The 18,466-nt window shown below is 42.5% G+C and overlaps 1 protein-coding gene across 1 annotated transcript in view; it reads left to right on the top strand.

Annotated features, from left to right (window-relative positions):
• TMEM178B (transmembrane protein 178B) overlaps positions 1-15,625 on the top strand; it is a 198,425-nt gene extending 182,800 nt beyond the window's left edge. Inside the window, exon 4 of the mRNA XM_065742710.1 lies at positions 15,366-15,625. Within this exon, the coding sequence (XP_065598782.1) occupies positions 15,366-15,616 (251 nt within the window). The 3' untranslated portion in view covers positions 15,617-15,625. The remainder of the gene's footprint in view (positions 1-15,365) is intronic.
• The last annotated feature ends 2,841 nt before the right edge of the window (positions 15,626-18,466 follow it).

The raw sequence follows: 18,466 nt of genomic DNA, 5'->3' as shown, positions 1-18,466 counted from the left end.
ACAGAAGGTTTATAATTGACTTGAACACAGTGTGGAAGTACCTATGCAAGGAGAAACCATCTGATAGTAGCATGCTCTTTGACTGAGTAGACAAAATAATAACAAGATCCAGCAGTTGGAAGCTGAAACTAATTGAAATGAGAGGTACCAGATTATTTTATCTGCCAAATTCTGTCAAGATGTGTGATATTTTTAATAAAGATGTGTTGGGAAGAAATCAAATGTGTTTTCTGCTCCAGCATAGGCACGTGAATCAAAGTTACGAAGGGTTATTATTCTCTTCGTTGCATAAGTCTGTGGCAACTGCTACACCTTTCCTGATTTCTTTCAACAGTAAGTGTGCATGAAGTAACATCTACAAAATGAAGCAGTCAGTTAATAACATACATAGTGAAAACCATCTAATCTGTAAGTCAGTAGCTATTGATGTTTCCCTGCTGTGTCAGAAGTTATGTAGGCATTCTTTCTACAGCCAGTGAGTCTAGTTTGAACCTTTTTTTTTGCCCAGCATGATTTGAAGATGAAGCTGTTACATCTGTCTTGACATAAATGCTGTCAAGATATCATCCCATCAGTCTTCAAAATGCCTCTTAGTTCTGGTTAGTTTTTTTTTTTTTTTTTTTCTGGGTCAACATGGGGAAAATGCCTTGGGAGGCTTATAATGTCCAAGCTCATTGCAGATGACAGGATCCTGTGTTAAGCTGGTAGCTTTATAACCAGTTGAAAACTGCCTTTTCCTTCCATTTGCATTGCTGTTTGTTTAGGCTATGTCTGTAGCATTTGTTTTGCTTTAATTTGTAGATAAACAGCTCTTCTGTAACAATTTCAGGGTTAAACATTACTCGCTTAAGTTATCTGTGGGTTTTGAACAGGAAATCTCAATGGAGCACTGAGAAATGTGCTGTGGTAATCTTACAAGACCAGACATGTTTTCCCTGGACCTCTGGTTCTTTAATATATCTACTGAATGGTCTTCTTGCTAGCCCATGTGGCAGTGCTTAATAAGGACTTGCTTTACTGTGCTTGAAGTAATTTCTCAAGCAAATTGCTGGAATAAGTCATTTGTGAAATGCAAGGCTGTTATCTGGCATTAGCTCATCTGGAATCCAGGACATGTAAACTGTGATTTAGAGTGTATTTTACGCTGTTATTCAGCATGTTTTGTAACAAGTTAAAATTGTTAATAATTCATCTTTACTTTTTAGTCCAAATGTGTCTGTCTCAACAACAATTACACGTCTCTTACAGCATCTGAAGTTCTTTTGCATAGTTTTCTGTATTTATTCTAGGATTTGCACTTGGATTTCTTATCTTGAATGACAACACTCACCTGACCACAGTAGATTTTTATTAGTCCCTCACCTTGCACAGAGCCAGATGGACACTGCAGATTATATTGAGTATTTCTGACCTCGTTTTGCATGATGATACTACTGCATTGTCTCCTATGCCCAGGACTGTAGCTTCATTTCGTTACTGTACAATATGATTTTATCCTGCAAAAGTTTCTCTTCTGGAGTTTCTCCATTTGGAACCATGCTCTTAAGTTTCACTAAGATTTTTTCATTTTACACATCCTACTTGACACTGCTTATTTCTATTAAAGAAGTGGGTCACACTCAAATTATATATCACTCCAAGCACATCCTCTTGCAGCTTCTTGCTTGTTCTCTACATGCAAATTATTGAAAATCTGTGCACCAGTAAAAGCTCTGTGCTGGGCACATCCTCCAGTAATTTTGCAATTTTATAATAGTTACTGGAACCTTAGGGGCTTCTGTAACACTGCTTTGAAATGTCATGGTCCTGTGGCAAACTTGATGCTTTCATGCATATCAAGTATTCAGTGATAGTCTAAAAGGAGTTCAGTTAAACATCTACCCAAAGAAATGAACATATTTGGGACATTTTATGTATTCTGTTTCGACCAAAGCATGTTTACGTGCACCAAAACCATGCCTTTGCTTTTTGAAATCTGACTATAATTTCTTCATCAATTCCCATGAAGCAGTTCACAATTTTGGACTTGGAGAAGTTCTTCTGATTGCCTCCAAATCCTTGACTTGGCTTATCGTGGCAAACCTCTCACTTCATTTGGTTGGTGCTTTTGCTCTCCCAGTAGCAGCCAACATGGTTACCAAGTCAAGGTCAAATTTCTGTTTTTCTTCCGTTCCCAAAGAGCTGAGATGCTATAAACTGGCCCGTTGGTAACCCTAGCAAGGCAAATTTCTCCATCTTCAGAGCATCCCTCCTTCCAGTACTTCATCGAGTTATTTAAGAATGTTTCCTTTATCACGTTAGGCACAAAGGCTGTATGGCTAGCTAGTCATGGGATTTTCACCCATCTTCCAGCACATTCATGTATAGGATCTTTTTGTTTCAGTGTCTCTTTTCCCAGTCAATTTCATAATAGCCAGCTGTTTTGCACTAGCATGTGAATTTCTTTATTTCTAGTTTTGAGAGCAGGGCTGATTTCATAACCAAATGTTCCAGGACCTTTGTCCTTCTCCCCATTGCCTGCCACAGGAGAAGTGTAGTGGCAGGGCAGCCCCATGGGGGCACGCTTCAGCATCTCGGAGGGACCACACCCTCCCCTGCTCAATCTGGTGCACCTCCCTGATGAGATGCTGTCCCTGGTCCCAGCTGGAAATAAAAAATGGCACTTCTGATATCTTTTTCCAGTACTTGCTTCAGCATAAAATTATCACCGACCAAATTATATCCCTGGCAAGAGCTGCATCACTTGCCTTTGTAAATGTATTAAAGACCAACAAAGAATGACGTTTTATCAGCCTTATCTGTCCTTCAGCTGCACATTCATGTATTTTCCTTTTGTAAGTTTGTAATTTGTATTGAGAACACATTCCAGTGAAACTGTTAGGAATTTTACTGCATGTCTAACAAGGCAGCCCTTCGGGGAAAGACTTCTGAGTCTTCTTACTTTGTTTCAAATTTACTGCAAATAAATGCAATAAATCATCTCTGCACTTATTTACTGTTCTACCTGTTCTCTTTACTCCTCATCTGGTTTCTGCCTGTTTTATCTTGTGACATACCCTTTACAACCATTTTAGGGTTTTTCCCCTCTTGCTAACAGTTTCCTTAGAGAAGCATATCATTTTACCACCCTTGCAAATTTTCATTATTCTTTGCAAAGTCAAGTATGTTTCTTGCTGTAACCTTGCTTTGAGCCAATTATAAATTTTACCATTAATAATTCAGACTCTAATTAGTCTATTTGGAAATTATTCCAGCTGCTAAATGCCCTTATTCGTGTGATTTAGCTTCACCATGCAGACCTGTGATAAAATGATCTGTAGTCTCACATTGTATCTCATTTCTCACCTTTGCCTAGTGACCTGTGAGCAAGATGTTGGGCTTGGGGCATAGTCTGGGAGCCTGCAATCCCCTTTTTTACTGACGCTAAAAGACCTGACAGTTTTTCCTCTCAGATTTTCTTCCTGAGCATTTGCTGCCAGGAAGGCTGGGAAGGCCTTGTGGCTTCTGTCCCACCAATGAAATCTGCCCGTCTGGAGGATACTAGCACTGCTTGCCAGCTCCATTTCTGCTGCTTATCTGGTTCTGACCCACCCAGGGCTTCTGCTGACAAATTGCCCTTTGCAGCAGCTCCTCCTCACAAGTCTTAGGTCAGGGTTGAAACAGCTTCCAACCTTTCCCCACAGCAGAGTTGAAAGTGTGTTGTTTCCCATGCTGGCTTTGGCAGCAGAGATAAGCAGGCAGGAAAGGTGTGTGGCTGTAGAAATAAAGTTATGCAGGTGTGCTGGCACAATTTAATGCTATATTTCAGGCACGCAAGAAAAGATGTTTATTAAAGAAATGAATACCCCCTTTACAAATGTATGAACACATTTTTCCCAGCAAGCTTTCAGATACTAATCCAGGGAGAAATAACCTTTTTCAAATCCTCTTCCTCATCTCCTCTCAGAAACGTTCCCCAAATAGTCCTTCTCTCAGCTCAGGGGTAAGTCCTGCCTACAGAGTGCTTGATCAGCTCTGGACCCACACTTGTACCACCCTCTTTTGCTCCCTGCCTCTAAGCACAGCCCTGTCTTTAAAATCCCAGTCCTGTGTGCTTCCTCTGCCTCGCTCTGCATGTGTTAGGAGATGACAACTGAGGCATCTGTGTGTTTGCAGCCATGGATCGCTACCAGCTGTTGAGTCATTTTCGTCCCAAATTTAACTCACTGTACTTTGAAAATAGCACAGAGCGGTAGAAAATAAGAGTGTTTATTCTACATAACTGTGGTCCTGCCATCTGAAAATAATCATTCTGCTGCTGAATAATTTAAGAAACAAAAATGTAACAATTTAATACAGCGAGGGAGGCAAAGCTCTGTGATTGACATCTCCTAGGCAGTTACCTTCAGAGCAGCTGCCAAGAGGAGGCAGGGAGACAAACAGAAAGAGAAATCCACAGGCTTTCTTTGGACTCCATCTGGAGAGGCAGTGGGTCTAGCAGGGAGCCTGAGGTGTCTGCTTCTCACTGATGATCAAGGTCTCTCCACAGTCTTCAGGATGAGCGCTTGTGATGATGTGATCAATCCGCAACACTGAAGATTGAAGACATTTTTTGTGGGGTTTTTTTCCCCCACAGCATTTTTCATTGAAAATTGTGCTTCTTCCCCCAGAGCAATGGCCTTATAAAATTTACATAAGATCTTTTTTTTTCCCTCACAGTAATACAAGTGCAAATGCACACGTGTGTGAACATCTGTTTGCATCTAGAGCTTAAGCAACATCATCTGATCTTTACTAAAACAGAGGTATACAAAAAGTGGTTGGAAGATTGGCATAAATATCATCTTCGCTGAGGCATAACAACTTTTGCCAACTGAAAAAGCATTTATAATTCAAAAGAAGTTAGATCACTGGAAAAAAAAAATGAAGTGCCAATCACATTCTAAACCCGTGGGAGACACTAAATTAATGATGACTGCAGAGAAACTTAAGAATTCAGCAAAACTCCTTTCAGACTAGCTTGTGAACTTACTTATGTGGATTAACCTCCAGATGGAGACAAAGGCTGATTTGTATCAGGAGCAGCCATAAACTGTTAATGATCCTTTGAACCAAGCCTCAGGGAGATGTATTCAGTGTCCCTCTGCCATGCTTCCCACACCAAACACACACTAGTTCCATCTTAGGTCATGTTTCTGGGCCTAAAGAGTTGCCCTTTTTTTTGATTACGTTTTTCTTACGTATTTCAAAACCTGCACACTGGTGGGTACACGTGTATATATATTCATACATAGATACATGGATATATCTGAATATGTGTCCAGTCCTCATACATGGGCGGGACTGAGTGTTCATTTTTGTCCTTACTGGTTAACCATTGGTAAGCATCTTTCAGAAGTGAATATCATTTCCTTTTTGAATGTAATTAATTACAGTTTTTCGGTTCAAAAATAATTTTTTAGGAAATAATCCACGTAAACATATGCCCCTCTTGCCATGTTTCTGTATTTTAACATGAGGTCAAAGCTCAAGTTCAGTGTTTCCAAGATAGGAAACAGTTGCTCAGCTAGAGGCATGAAAAGACAGGACAAGGTTCATTATATCATGTATAAAAGAGTTAGGATAGCATTTTAGATCTCCACTTCCAGTACTTCTCTTTGGTGCAATGAGAACACATTTTTATTTAATTTATTACATATATATTATATTCTATTATATTATTTATTTATTTTAAAAAAATTAAAAAATTTTGATTTAAATTATTTATTTAGAAAAAGACAGCTCTCTAGGAGAGTGAAAGATTGTCTTCTTTCTCTGTATGCCACTGCACATCTTCCACTGAAATGCTCTTTTGTAATTTAATGTTGTAATACTCCTCAAGGGGAGTTATACACATCTTTGCATCTCCTACAACAGAAGTTCAAAAGCAGGGATATGTCCTTCTCGCAGAAGCATGCTATTTTCATTAGATGTTATATTTTATAATACCTGAGGAATTAAGCTGATTCTTTAAGTCAATATTGATGGATCTGGCAAACAGGGACCTAAGGCTTAACACTTCTGTAGCAGAGTGGGGGTAGAGTGAGAGGTGGAAATGTGTGTGGCTTTTTTCTTCAAATCAATAACACAGCTGTACTGCAGGGAATAGTCACTCAGAGGTGTTGAGATTTGTTGTGCTGTTTTGTTGGTTTTTTTTTTTCCTGGAAAGAATGGCACAACTAGAGAATTCACTGTCAACTCCATAGCATTTGATCTCTGTGGGAACATTACCATCTGACTTCAAAATCAGCCTTTGAGTATGTTGGATTTTTTCCTGTGGCTCATTTCTGATTCTCCTGGATGCATGCTCACACCGTGGGAAGGGAATAGCAGCACAAGCAATTTTGGCAACTTTATGCAGGAGTACATTGGCATTTGGGAGAAAGAGGGGAAAAGCTTAGTAAATGAGGTGCAGAGGTCTGATAATCTGGATCAGAAGGCAGGGCAAGCAGTGCGTGCACATTTATAAAATCACTGTTTTTCACTCTTACTTCGAATTGTTGAGCCACCCTGAACCTAGCAGGCAGGAATGTGAGGAGTCACCTCACTTGGGCTTTTCAGCAAAAAGAACGATTCCCATTCCTGTTTTCATTGTTTTAAAAGTCGTCTCTGCTGACTTGTAATTTCTCACCAGGACAGGAGCTACTGATAGAATAGTCAGTACCATCTAGAGTTATGAGAACAAAAAGCCTAGGGTGGTTTTTTATTGGGCATGCAATCTGGTTTGCTTCTCAGGGATGTCAGGAGGTCTTCGGGGAAGCTGACAGAAGATGAATTAAAGCAGAAATAAGGTAGGGAAGACAGAACCAATAGGAATACAAAAGACATTCCCACCCACCCAGTCCTGGAAAACAGGTTATGTGTTATTTTAAAATTCTGTGGTTGTTCCTTACCCCTTAATAGCATCACCAGGTCTTTGATCTGCTGCTGGCTTCTGAATTCCAACAGCGTGATGCTTCAAGGCCAAAGGTAGGCAATGAAAACAAAAGTGGCATTTATCACTTGGTTTTGTTGTTTTGTTTTTAAAAAAATATATCTCCTGAGTCTTTCTGCATGCTTGGCATCAAAGAGGAAAGGAGACTGTATAGGCAACAGAAGGAAGAGCAGTGCTGGCATGACTTCCTGGTCAGGAAGAATTCTGTGCAGAGAGAGAGGTGAATGAATTTGTTTGTGTAGCAAATCTCATTGGCTCCTTGGTTTGTCAACTTGCAAAAACAACACTCCCCTTGGACAAATCACTGCTACGCTCGCTTGATCTAATCTGTCTGGACGGAGAAGTTCATCTGGCTACTGGAAATTTCACAGAGAAGCAGCCAGATTAGGCAGAAAGTGGATGAGCAGAACCTTGTTTTCCAGCCCACGTGCACTGCTTCAGCTCTTCAGCGGTAACAGAGAGGAGTCACCCCTGTGTACCTGTGTGTGCCTCAGACGCTGCGACTGCAAAGAAGATTTCAGCATCTTCCATGCCCTGAAGTCCTTCAAGGCAGCACAGAGGGAGGGAGTAGTTTTGTTGTTTGAGAGCATTCATGTAAATTATCTGAACTTCATAAGGCTGGCCTGTGTCTTGTGCTCTTGGCTGGCCAAACAATTAAATCTTATTTTTACTTGGGGCTATTATATTTCAGTAGCTGTGTCCCTCACCTGCAAAGAGTAATTCTGAAGACTTTCAAGCTGTTTAAAATTTCCCACAAAAGGAAGGTTTTGCCAACCGAAGCCCTCTGAGAGACATTCATTTTTTCTGACTGGAGGAAAAAGACCATCCTTGGAGAGAGGCAGGATGACCTGGTTGCTGAAAGACTGATTGGAAAGTGGTGCATGGATTCCCTGTGCTATGGGAGATGCCCTGTGATGAAGCAAGCCCAACACTGATCTTACATGTTTTCAGCTCTGGCAAAGGCTGAGGCTGCGAAGCACCTCTCTGCCATACAGTTTGGTACTGAACTTACATGTCTTGACATCAGGCATATCGGAAATAAAGAGGATTCACCTGAATTGGCTCAGCCTTTGGTCTTTTAGCCTCAGAGCATGATGAAGCATCTCTTCCTGGGCAGTCCTAGGATGCACATACTGCAGGGGATGCAGCAGCCCTCTGGCAGTTCCTGCATTTCACCAAGCACGGTGCTTGCCAGCAAAGGGATGCAATAACTTCACTAACTTTTGATTAGGATGTTTCATTATTTTGACATTAAGAGAGCCTCTTCTCTTCTCTCTCTCTTGCCACCAGTAAAGTACTGTATAGCATCCCACAGCTCTGAATAACATCCCACTGCTACAACTGGCACAGTTTTTGCTGCCTCCTCTGTTGTGGCTGCAAGTTCACGAGCCATTATGTTTGCTTAATGGCTACTTTCAAGTCACTTTATTATTGCTAGGTTAGCTCAGGCAGGTCATAGGCATCACTGTTGCTAAAGTAATTACAGGGTTGTTCAGCTCAGGCTTTGATCAGGTTCCCTCTTTTCCCCTAGTACATTTTATCAAAACAATGTGCTGTTAGCTACATGGTGTTGCTTTTGCCTTATGTACTGGCTTATAACTTCAGAGGATACTTGCTCTCTCCTGGCTGTTGCTGGCTGAAGTGGCACACAGTGTGGGCATCCACTCCTGGTGCAGTGCCATGGGCTGTTTGTCGCAGAAATGTCTCCATGAGCAAATCTGAGGAGTGTGTAGCATGCAAAATGTAGACTGACTGTTGGAGCGACAGTTAACTGAAGCTCAGCTCTTAGCTGCTGTAATGTCTTGCCATATTCTACTCTGACTTACACCAACCTAAGGGTCGTGCCCACTGAGTGTATGCAGTCTTGATGGAGGGTGCATAGTTCCCTGATGCCAGAATGCATTACAGCTTGTGCAGCAGCAATCCAATAGACAGGGGCTGCTGCTGAAGCCACCAACAGCAGGCTCTCAGCTCTCACGTGTGGGGCACAGGTGCCGTGGGTACATTTTGAGGCAGGAGGCCAAAGGCCAAATGGAAACAGCATTCTAACATGGACTGTAATGCAATAGCACAGCCCCTCTATAGACCCTGCATTTTACTCTGGTTCTTAACATAAAATAAAAATGTATTAGGTTCCAACCAAGGTGGGTTTATGGTCTCATAAGGACATGGCACTGAATCTCCATCACCCAGTCAGACTTTGGCTTCCATCTCAGCTTTTTTATAAGGGCAATTTCCCAGTGAGCCCCTTGCTATTCTGCAACCTACCGGTGATGCTGCAAGCTGCTTCTGCTGGAACAGTACATAATTAAGCAATAATTTATATTCTGTGCATGTACATGCAGAGCAATAAAGTGTTCTCAAGAGCTGTGTGCTGCTGAGGCGTTTAATCCGTGCACAGAAGGAGTTTACTGCAAAGCTGCTCCCTCCAAAAGGCTTTTGTCATCACTGTGCTGGGAGGGAATTCGGTTTATTCTTTAATAATTTCATTTGATTGTGATATAATTTAAATAGCTAATGGCACACACTCCACACTTTAGGATTAGACCCCATTTTATTTGTTTGTTTCATGTACCTTGAAAACGATAAAACTAGCAGGGCACAGAGAAACTGAAAATAGTGTTGCTTCACTCGTGAGATCTTTTTCCTATAACCCTACAATAAAAAAGTGATGATAATTAAATAAACAACACTCCTTCCAAAGGCATTAGTAGCCACACATTGCCATCAACAGCAGCCAAGAGAAAATGAGGAGACTCACATGTATTTGAGAATCAGTTGGTTTCAGAGGGCATCCTAAAATCCATACCTTTGTGTTTCCCTTTATATCTGCTAGTGTTTGTAAATAGTACTTGACATTTCTGTCCCTGGAAAAAAAAAATAGGGAAAAGGAATCCATTGTTGGGTTGTTGGTTTTTTTTTTATTGGTTACTTCGTACATCAGACAGCTCTGTTAGCTCATGAGATGAGTCATTTCTGCCTGGTGTTGGAGAAGGGAGAGATTGTGTGTCTCTCAGACAGACATGGAAAAAATGCTTTCTCATTAATAATAAAAATGATTTGTGCTGCCACAGAGACAGGGGTCTCAAAGGTGGGCTTGAGGCCAGAAGCATTTCCATTACTGGCTTGTGGATCGCCCTTGACTTCACGTTAGTGATGTATCCTGAAGATGTGAAGATCTAGGAAGCAGGATTTCATTTTCCTTCCTTCCTTTTCCTCCCTTCCTTTTTTCCTTCCTCCCTTCCTTTTTTCCTTCCCTTCCTTTCCCTTCCTTCCCTTCCTTTCCCTTTCTTCCTTTCCTTTCCCTTCCTTCCCTTCCCTCCCTTCCTTCCCTTCCCTCCCTTCCTCCCTTCCTCCCTTTCTTCCTTCCATTCTTCCTTCCTTTCCCCAGATGATGTACTGAAGTGCACTTGTATTTCAATTTGGTGATTTTTCTTCACTCTCCAGATATGAAACTGTAGGAATATTAAAATTACCCAATCCTTTACCAAGCCAAGAGAGGCAGTTGCCTGAAACAGCCTCTGATGGTGGTTTAAAGATTAGGATTGCCTTTATGATCACCATCGTATTGCAGAACACCTGCCAGCTGAAGGAGTGGATGCAACTACAGTCAGAGATCTCATCCCCAGTGCTAGAGGTAGGAGTGTTCAGATGTTGCCCTGGCTATTGGGTTCTGTTTGTGTGCCAGCAACATGAGGGAATTATGGCCTTGGGACAGGGCCATGCCAAGGTCGCATGGCACAACCCATCCCCCAGGGACACAACCAGTATGGAAAGCAGTATTCTGGCAGGCTCACTTTCATTTGCAGTATAGCTAAGAAGGACACACCCTGCAAAGCCAGTCAAGCTCTCTTGCTCTGGAAGCAGAGCTGTGGTCTGTGGGCAAAGGACATGGCTTCTAAAATGGTTTTGGGGACACTAGTGAGAGACAAAATCCAAACATGTTTGGTACAGATGGTTTGAATCTGCTTGTATTTAAATCACTTCAGTGTAGCATAGCCAATTAATTTACAGGCGGTCCTGTTCTCCCCCAAAGGTGGGGTTTGAAAACTGTGAACAGAGACAGCACAGCTCCTCACACTACCAGGCTGGTTGGAAAGAAAATGGATGATTACCAAATAAAAATAAAATTCCTTGCAGAGCCCCACAGCTGTTTGCTAAAATCATGCTTAAAAGCAGCTACGGAAAAGGGCTCTTGCTCACAGTCCACTCCAAATTAGGTTTTGATCAGAGATTATATTTCCTTTCCCAGCCATCACTCTCCTGACCGTGTCTGCTCCTGCAGTGAAGATGGCAGGAGCCATCCCACGAACAGCCCTTTCCAGTGGCAGGGATCCACAGCCCTACCCCTGCCTTGAGCAAACTCTCTCCAAAATGGGAGCGTCAGATGGGAGTCATGAGCTCAGCTGACAGGAGGCTGAGCTTGGCAGTGGCCACTAACCTGTGCATTTGCCATGAAGTCTTGCAGAAGAGAACAGAGTGATACAACTAACATTTGTCATTTGCCTGATTGTGGAAACTAAAGGACTGAAGTTAGAGGATCCTAATGTTGTAGACATCCATTGCAGAGAAAAGAAATAAGAAAAAAAAAGATCATATCTGCCCTGCACAAATATCCAGTCTTAATGGAAGAGACATTCAGTATGTTTTATATAATTCCTCCGTAGTAAGGAAAAAGGAACAGCACAAGATCACCAACCATGAGGTATTTAGTAGCTCGGGTGCTCTGTTAGCAGGACAAGCACTGAACCAGAAAGAAAGGTAGCTGGCTGATGAGGAATCAAGATGGAGGCTTGACTACATGTCAAACAGCGTTTTCTGTAGTGCAGATGTGGCCTTACGTGGAATTTCATCCTTCACCTGTCTGTAGCATTTTGCAATGATGTGAATTTCCTTTCTCAAAAATGCTCTTGTTGCCTTGTCTCATTCATTAGTGCTTCAGTTAGGATGATAACACGTAAATCCCGTCACAAAGAACTTGTCGTGCTCTGCTCTCCCCAGCTGCTGGAGGAGATGGGCTTTATCTTCCCAGCCCAGCTCACTTACCAGCACATCCCTAGTAAGCTTTTATTACCTCCTGTCATTGACACTGTAGAATGCCACAGTCCCAGCACCAAGCTTCAGCCCTCCAGCCATGTCCCATCAACTGTTGGGCCAGAGTTGTGAGCAGCGTTTCTGACAAAGACAAGCTTGCACTGCTGCTGCTGCCTGTGAATCTGGCATGTTTGTACCTCACTGTCTGCAAGAACCCACCAGGAAACCCAATAAGGGCTTTGTTTATTTTCTGGGGAGAGAAATAATCTTACAGTTGGGGAAGTTCGGGAGCTGCTGCAATCCTGGCGCCACGTCCACAGTGCAGGCAGTGACGTGGCAAGAGTGGCAGACTTCCTCCTCCTGCCATTCAAGCTAGGTGTCATATCTGCACTAGCAGAAGCTGTCCAAGGGCAAACTCTGCTTCATCATCTCTTCCACCCATGACTGTTTTTCTATGATGGCCTACACTAGTAATGTCTGGAAAGATGATCTTTTGTGCTACAGTTGCCAGTTCAAGAGGAAAAGATCATGAGCAGTCACGAGGTTGTAACTGTAGTCAGTTTTTGTCATTAACCCTCCTGGTGAGAAGCCAGCTTAACTACAAGTGGGAGCTTCCTTGGCTGGCTGCACACAAACAACACATAGGATTCATATAATGTCCGTAAGAATTACTCTAGATGGTATAAAATGGCAGTTTAATGTCTGCAACGAATAGTGCAAGAGAGGCTGATAAATCTATACCCATAGTGCTGTGCAAGGCATCCTGCAGAAGCACAGGGGGTGAATGGCTGAGAGCCACTCCGCACATCCTCTGATGTTGTGTAGGATGGTCACTATTTATTGTCATGGGATTTGAACTTTCTCTAGTACAGGGGCAGGATGGGAGCAGCAGCCATTTTTTAATAAAAGAAATCTCGTGTTTGTGATAAGCTTTGTTTTCTGTCCCTTGTTCCACTTCGTTGTTCATTTGTTAAGGGGCAGAGTACCCCCAGCAAGGTGGAGTGCCAAAAGGTTGGGGCACTGTACAAATGTAACGGGTACAAAACACTCCATGTACTGAAGAGCTTGTAATCAAAATAGCCAAGACAAAGCACGAAAGCACAGGGAGCATTTGTAATCTGAAGTTATTTTCTTCCCTTTTGTACTTTCCAAATGCAGTTTCAGTCTGGCCGCACAGATTTTCCCACCCACCTTTCTTAACAGTCTTGTATTTCAAGAGAACTGAAATTATCATGTTCTTGCTAGAAAAGAGAGGCCTTTCATGTCATTTTCTAACTCTTTGAAACAAGCCGTGGAGCTGGGTTTTGAGCATAGCAGCTCTGAGAGATCCTTTTTCTCCACAGTGTACTAGTCATGTTGATGTGTCACACAAGGACAGTCGTGTTCTTGGCAGACAGCTTCATGTTCCTGGATAACCTAAGTGACATGGTAAAGAACAGAAGGAGTTTTACTCTGATCAAACATGATTCTTGAGTAAAGGATTCTGGGAGTGAGGACCCATTGCTCTGTACTTTTCAGTAGTGCAGGAGTGCTGGGGTAAGAAGGCTGCCTCCATTACAGCATAGTATCTACCACAGCAGCTCTTTGTCCAGACTGGTGCCCTGTGGCATTATCATAATATGAAAGCTTATGAGTGGTACTCACTGGGCTGTCTGGCAGCCATATATATCATAAGGGGAGGAACCCAGAGTTCCAGTATTCCCTGTGCTTTACAACAGTGGCTATCATCAAGTGGCAAGTAGCAAACACGTAGGAAGAGAAACGACTGTCCGAACAGATGAGGGAGGCAGTGGTTGGAGGGGATAACAGAGTGATGTGGCAGTCAGCTCATAGCTCATCCATGATGGCATTTTGCATGGAGATTCTAGAGTTTTAAGGTGTACCTGCTAAATAGGAGAGATTTGTATGATGGGAAGTCCAAATGCTTTTGGTGGTATATATTTTCCTACAAATGTCCTCAGTTCTGAGCCTAATTCCAGAGGAATTCAACACACAATCTTATCTGTGTGAAATGGAAATCCATTTCTTCAGTGTAACTGCAACTAAAAAGAGCAAAGCAGTAGAGACACAAAAATTGCAGGAAAAAAACTCAGGAGCAGAGGAAAGGAGGGGACAGAAGAAGGCAAAGGTACGAGAAGTAAAGAGTTTGATGTTTAAAACCAGGCAAGCTGTGAATGATTTCAGGCATTTTGCTATCTTAGGGACAGGAATACTAGATTCTTCAGCTGCCCTGCTGGTAAGCAGAGGTGTGACATAGGACATGATTTGCAGGTAGCACACACAGGTGCCACAGGGCTGTGCACGAGCAGCAGGCCGACCACGTGAGTCACTCTATCACGTGTACTGCATATCACCTTTCAGGTTCCTTGCGGACAATTCAGAGAGGACTGCACAGGGAGGAATTAGAGAGGAGAAACAAACTACCAACTTTGTGTGGACTGTGGGTGTTATCTCTTGAGATGAGCACACAGAGTCTGCAGCTATCCATTATTTGGTGTGTAGGTGGCAACGGTGACATTTCAGGAGCACAGAGTTTAACTGTGATGAAGCTGGAGGCCAAAGATCACAGTTAGACTCATCTGGGTGGGCTAAGGTTCAGCCTCATCTGATGTGTGTGGCTTTCCAAAACACTTAACATCTGACAGAGTTGTGAAGCCTGTCCTCACAGTGCTTTTGGGAAGAAATGAAATAGTGCTGCAGAGATGGAAAACAAGAACAGGATATTCTGAAGAGTTTCCCAGTACTGCAAAGGGCATCTGGAACGGGACTGGAGTCATGCAGAGGATAAAATCCAAATTTTGTGAGGGATTTTAAGATTTTAAAAGTGGCATTTTAAAAGGGCAAGCATAGTGGAACATTTTAGATTTCAATGTAAGAGGAATCACAAAAAAACCTCCCCAGGGCATTTCTAATGTATATTTCAATGTAACCAAAATGTCAAGTATTTTGTAATATTTTCTTCTATAAAATACATAACTGAAAAACTAAATTTAAACAAGAACTGAGTCTTTTTCCTCTAAAAAGTACTGAAATGTGACTATTCACTCCGTATTTGTCTAAAGCAAAATTCCATCAAAATCAATGGTTTTGTGAAGCATTCCGGTTTACAAGGGGGTGCTCATAATGACAAAAAAACCACTCCAGCTCAGGTTTCTCCATACAACTCTATTCAGCATCAAATCAATATTTGAGGCTCAGGAGACACCCGGTTCATTTCCCATGGCTAGACTAAGCCACTTTCTGTACGAGCATCTTCCCTTAGGCGTATCCTTACTGATTGCACCAACTCATGGCAGCTAGGAAAGTGACATGTCTCTCACTCTTCTAACTTCTCTGTATTTTTTTCCTCTCTCTTTCTCCCCTCCCCGCTCTCCTCCAGGAACCTTCTGCATCATTTCACTGTGCACGTGTGTGGCTGGAATCAACTTCGAGCTCTCCCGCTACCCCCGCTACCTGTACGGACTTCCCGACGACATCAGCCATGGCTATGGCTGGTCCATGTTCTGTGCATGGGGGGGCCTGGGCCTCACTCTTATCTCTGGCTTCTTCTGCACTCTGGCCCCTTCTGTCCAACCTGTCCCCAGGACCAACTGCCCCAAATCTAGACCTGAGAATGGGACAGTATGCTAAAAAAATAGCCAACAACAAATACACACACACACATATATATATATATGTCTATGTATACCTATACATGCATATATATGTATATATAATTGAAAATATATATAATCTCAAATTAACGCCAGTGCCAAGGTAGAGCTGAGTCCACACGGCACTCACATCTCCACTGGACTCTGTGTTGCTTCGTTCTTTCTCACCAAGATGGGAAAGCTTTTCTTTCACATGGCTATTCCATCCAACTCTTAACTTCAGCATCATACCTTAGAGGTCGAATGAACATACTACTGCACCTACCAGCTGCCACCTGGGAAGGGAGAGAGGGGTCCGGGTGGGGGATCTGCAACCAGTCTGTACAGCACATGGAGGGCTGGGAGCGGGGGCAAAAAGCCTGTCCATTACAGTTAGAAAGGAAAATGCAAACAGCAAGCAAATTAACAAATCAAGTATTTGAGCCACCTCTACAATGCAACTTCTCAAGGCCGTTATCAGAAACCCACACACTTTCTTTTCATTCTGGAAACAAAATGAAAAAGAACCTACACTGTTGCTGTTTTGTTCATATTGTTATTATTTATATATATATATTTATATATTTTTGTTGTTGTTTGGATTTTCTCCTTTTTCTTTTTTCCATTTTCTTTTTTCTCTTTTCTTTTTTCTCTTTTCTTCTTTTTTCTTTTTCTTTTTTCTTCTTTTCTTTTTAAAATACAGAAAACAAAAGGACAGAAGAGGTGAGGAAAAGCAAGAAAGCGTTTTCTCTTTCCTGCCAAACTTTAGAAAGAAGCAAACAGACAAAAACAATTTAAAATAAGGATCGTATGAAATAAAAACAGAAAACAAACAACAACAACAACAGCAAAATCCAACATGAGGATGTCTCAGCAGACTCTCCAACAATACGGTTTTAATCTTCCAGCTGCCTTACATCCAGGCTTACAACTGAGGCTGAACTGCTAATGCAAATGCAGTAGAAGGCCTTCTGAAAATGCTGTGATAATTGTGTGTATAACATTTTCTTCCCTCTTCTTCTTTTATTTTTTTTAAGAAAAAGAAAAATGTAAAACATTGCAATGTGATTGTCCACTACACCATCCATGCTGTGTTTGTGGCCCAAGACTGAGGCAACTACAGAAGCGTGAAGAAAGCCGTCAGGTCTGAGACAGTGCGTCTCCTCTGGTGGATTTCTGGATGGTTTTGGTTTTCGTGGAGCATCCGAGATTTCAGAATGGTGGATCCAAGGGAAGACTGACCAGGGAGAAGGGAGGTGGGGGGAGCCCTGGCAGTTGTTCCTCATGAGTGTTTACTGGATTGGGATTTCAATGAGTTTTCGGACGTTTGAGAAAACTGGGCAAAAGCCATTACTGAGGAGAAAAAGGGAGAAAATTTTTGTAAGAGAGAATTAAGAGAAGCCTCTTGTTGTGTTCATGTATGCCAAATAAGAACTTCACACATCTTGTCTTTGGAACCTGCCCCAGTTCACTGGACATCTCCACTCTCCATCTGGGAGAACTGTGTACAGATGGAAAAGAAAGGGTCAGATGCAGAGAATGGAGATTCATTTCCCATGAGCTCAACGTTGTATGATATCATTGTGAATCTTCAAATGGGATTCTCTATCTCTTTTGGTCTTTCTCTTTTTCCTGCTACCCCTCTTCCCGTTATCCCCTTCTCCCTTCACTCCTCTTTCCCCATTATTCAGATCATAGATCCCAGAAGAGCTAACAGAATAGCAACAGCCAAGCTTGCAGATGGGGATGTATACCTTTGGAGGAAGAAGAGCTTCTGGCTGTAAAGACAGCAGCTGCTCGCAGGGGAACAGTGGCTGAGGGGAATTTGAGGTGAAAAGCCAAGGCTGTAACCAAAGGGAGCTGGAAGAGGCAACTGCTGAGTGGCCCTGTTCAGGAAGTGATGGCACCACCAATAAATGAGCAGGCAAAGGGAGACAGGGCAGGGAAAAAAAGTCCCCCACAAAACAAGCCAATCAAACATGCTCTTAATTCAGGGATAGTTCAATCAGTCTTTTATTACACCCAATATCTGCATCCCATCACTTCTCATTTGATGATAAAAATCATCTAATTGTGTCCTGACCTGGGGTCCCTAGCACAGGAAAATCTGGAGCTGTTGGAGTGGGTCCAGAGGAGGGCCACAAAAATGATCAGAGGGCTGGAGCACCTCCTTTATGAAGACAGACTGAGGGAGCTGGACTTGTTTGACTTGGAGAAGAGAAGACTCCAGGGAGACCTCATGGCGGCCTTCCAGTACTTGAAGGGAGCTTTTAAAGTGGAGGAGAACTGACTTTACACAGTCTGACAGTGACAGGACAAGGGGGAATGGCTTTAATACTAAAAGATGGGAGACTTAGGGTAAATGTTAGGAGAAAATTCTTTACTCAGAGGGTGGTGAGGCGCTGGAACAGGCTGCCCAGAGAGGTTGTGGATGAAGCGTTCGAGGCCAGTTTGGATGGGGCTCTGGGTGACAACCCTGCCCACAGCAGAGGATTGGAACTGGATGGGATTTAAGGTCCCTTACAACCTAAGCCATTCTGTGATTCTATGATCTCCTGAATCTGTGAAATCTCACAAGGATAAGGAGGCAATCTGCTGCAATGATGCCTGCGCAGAAGTAAAGACATTAACTCCTGATCATGCTATTTACACAGCTGTCAAGAAACAGCATTTTTTCTTGGTAAAAAAAAAAAAATCCAACCAAGAAATAATTCTTACTCAATGCAATTGCATATGCAGCCATTCCCCTTCCAGATCTGCTTCCCCTCCCCGTTACACCTTGTGTGATGATGCTCCTTTGTTAACAGTGTCCAAAGAAATAAAGTTTCTGAAGGCTATTTTGGAGTAG

Source organism: Cyrtonyx montezumae, unplaced genomic scaffold (assembly GCF_038088225.1).
Source record: "Cyrtonyx montezumae isolate F1298 unplaced genomic scaffold, pur_monq_1.0 scaffold_3, whole genome shotgun sequence".
Taxonomy (NCBI): domain Eukaryota; kingdom Metazoa; phylum Chordata; class Aves; order Galliformes; family Odontophoridae; genus Cyrtonyx; species Cyrtonyx montezumae.
The sequence above is the reverse complement of the archived record's forward strand: the minus strand, read 5'-3'. Positions and strand labels throughout refer to the sequence as shown.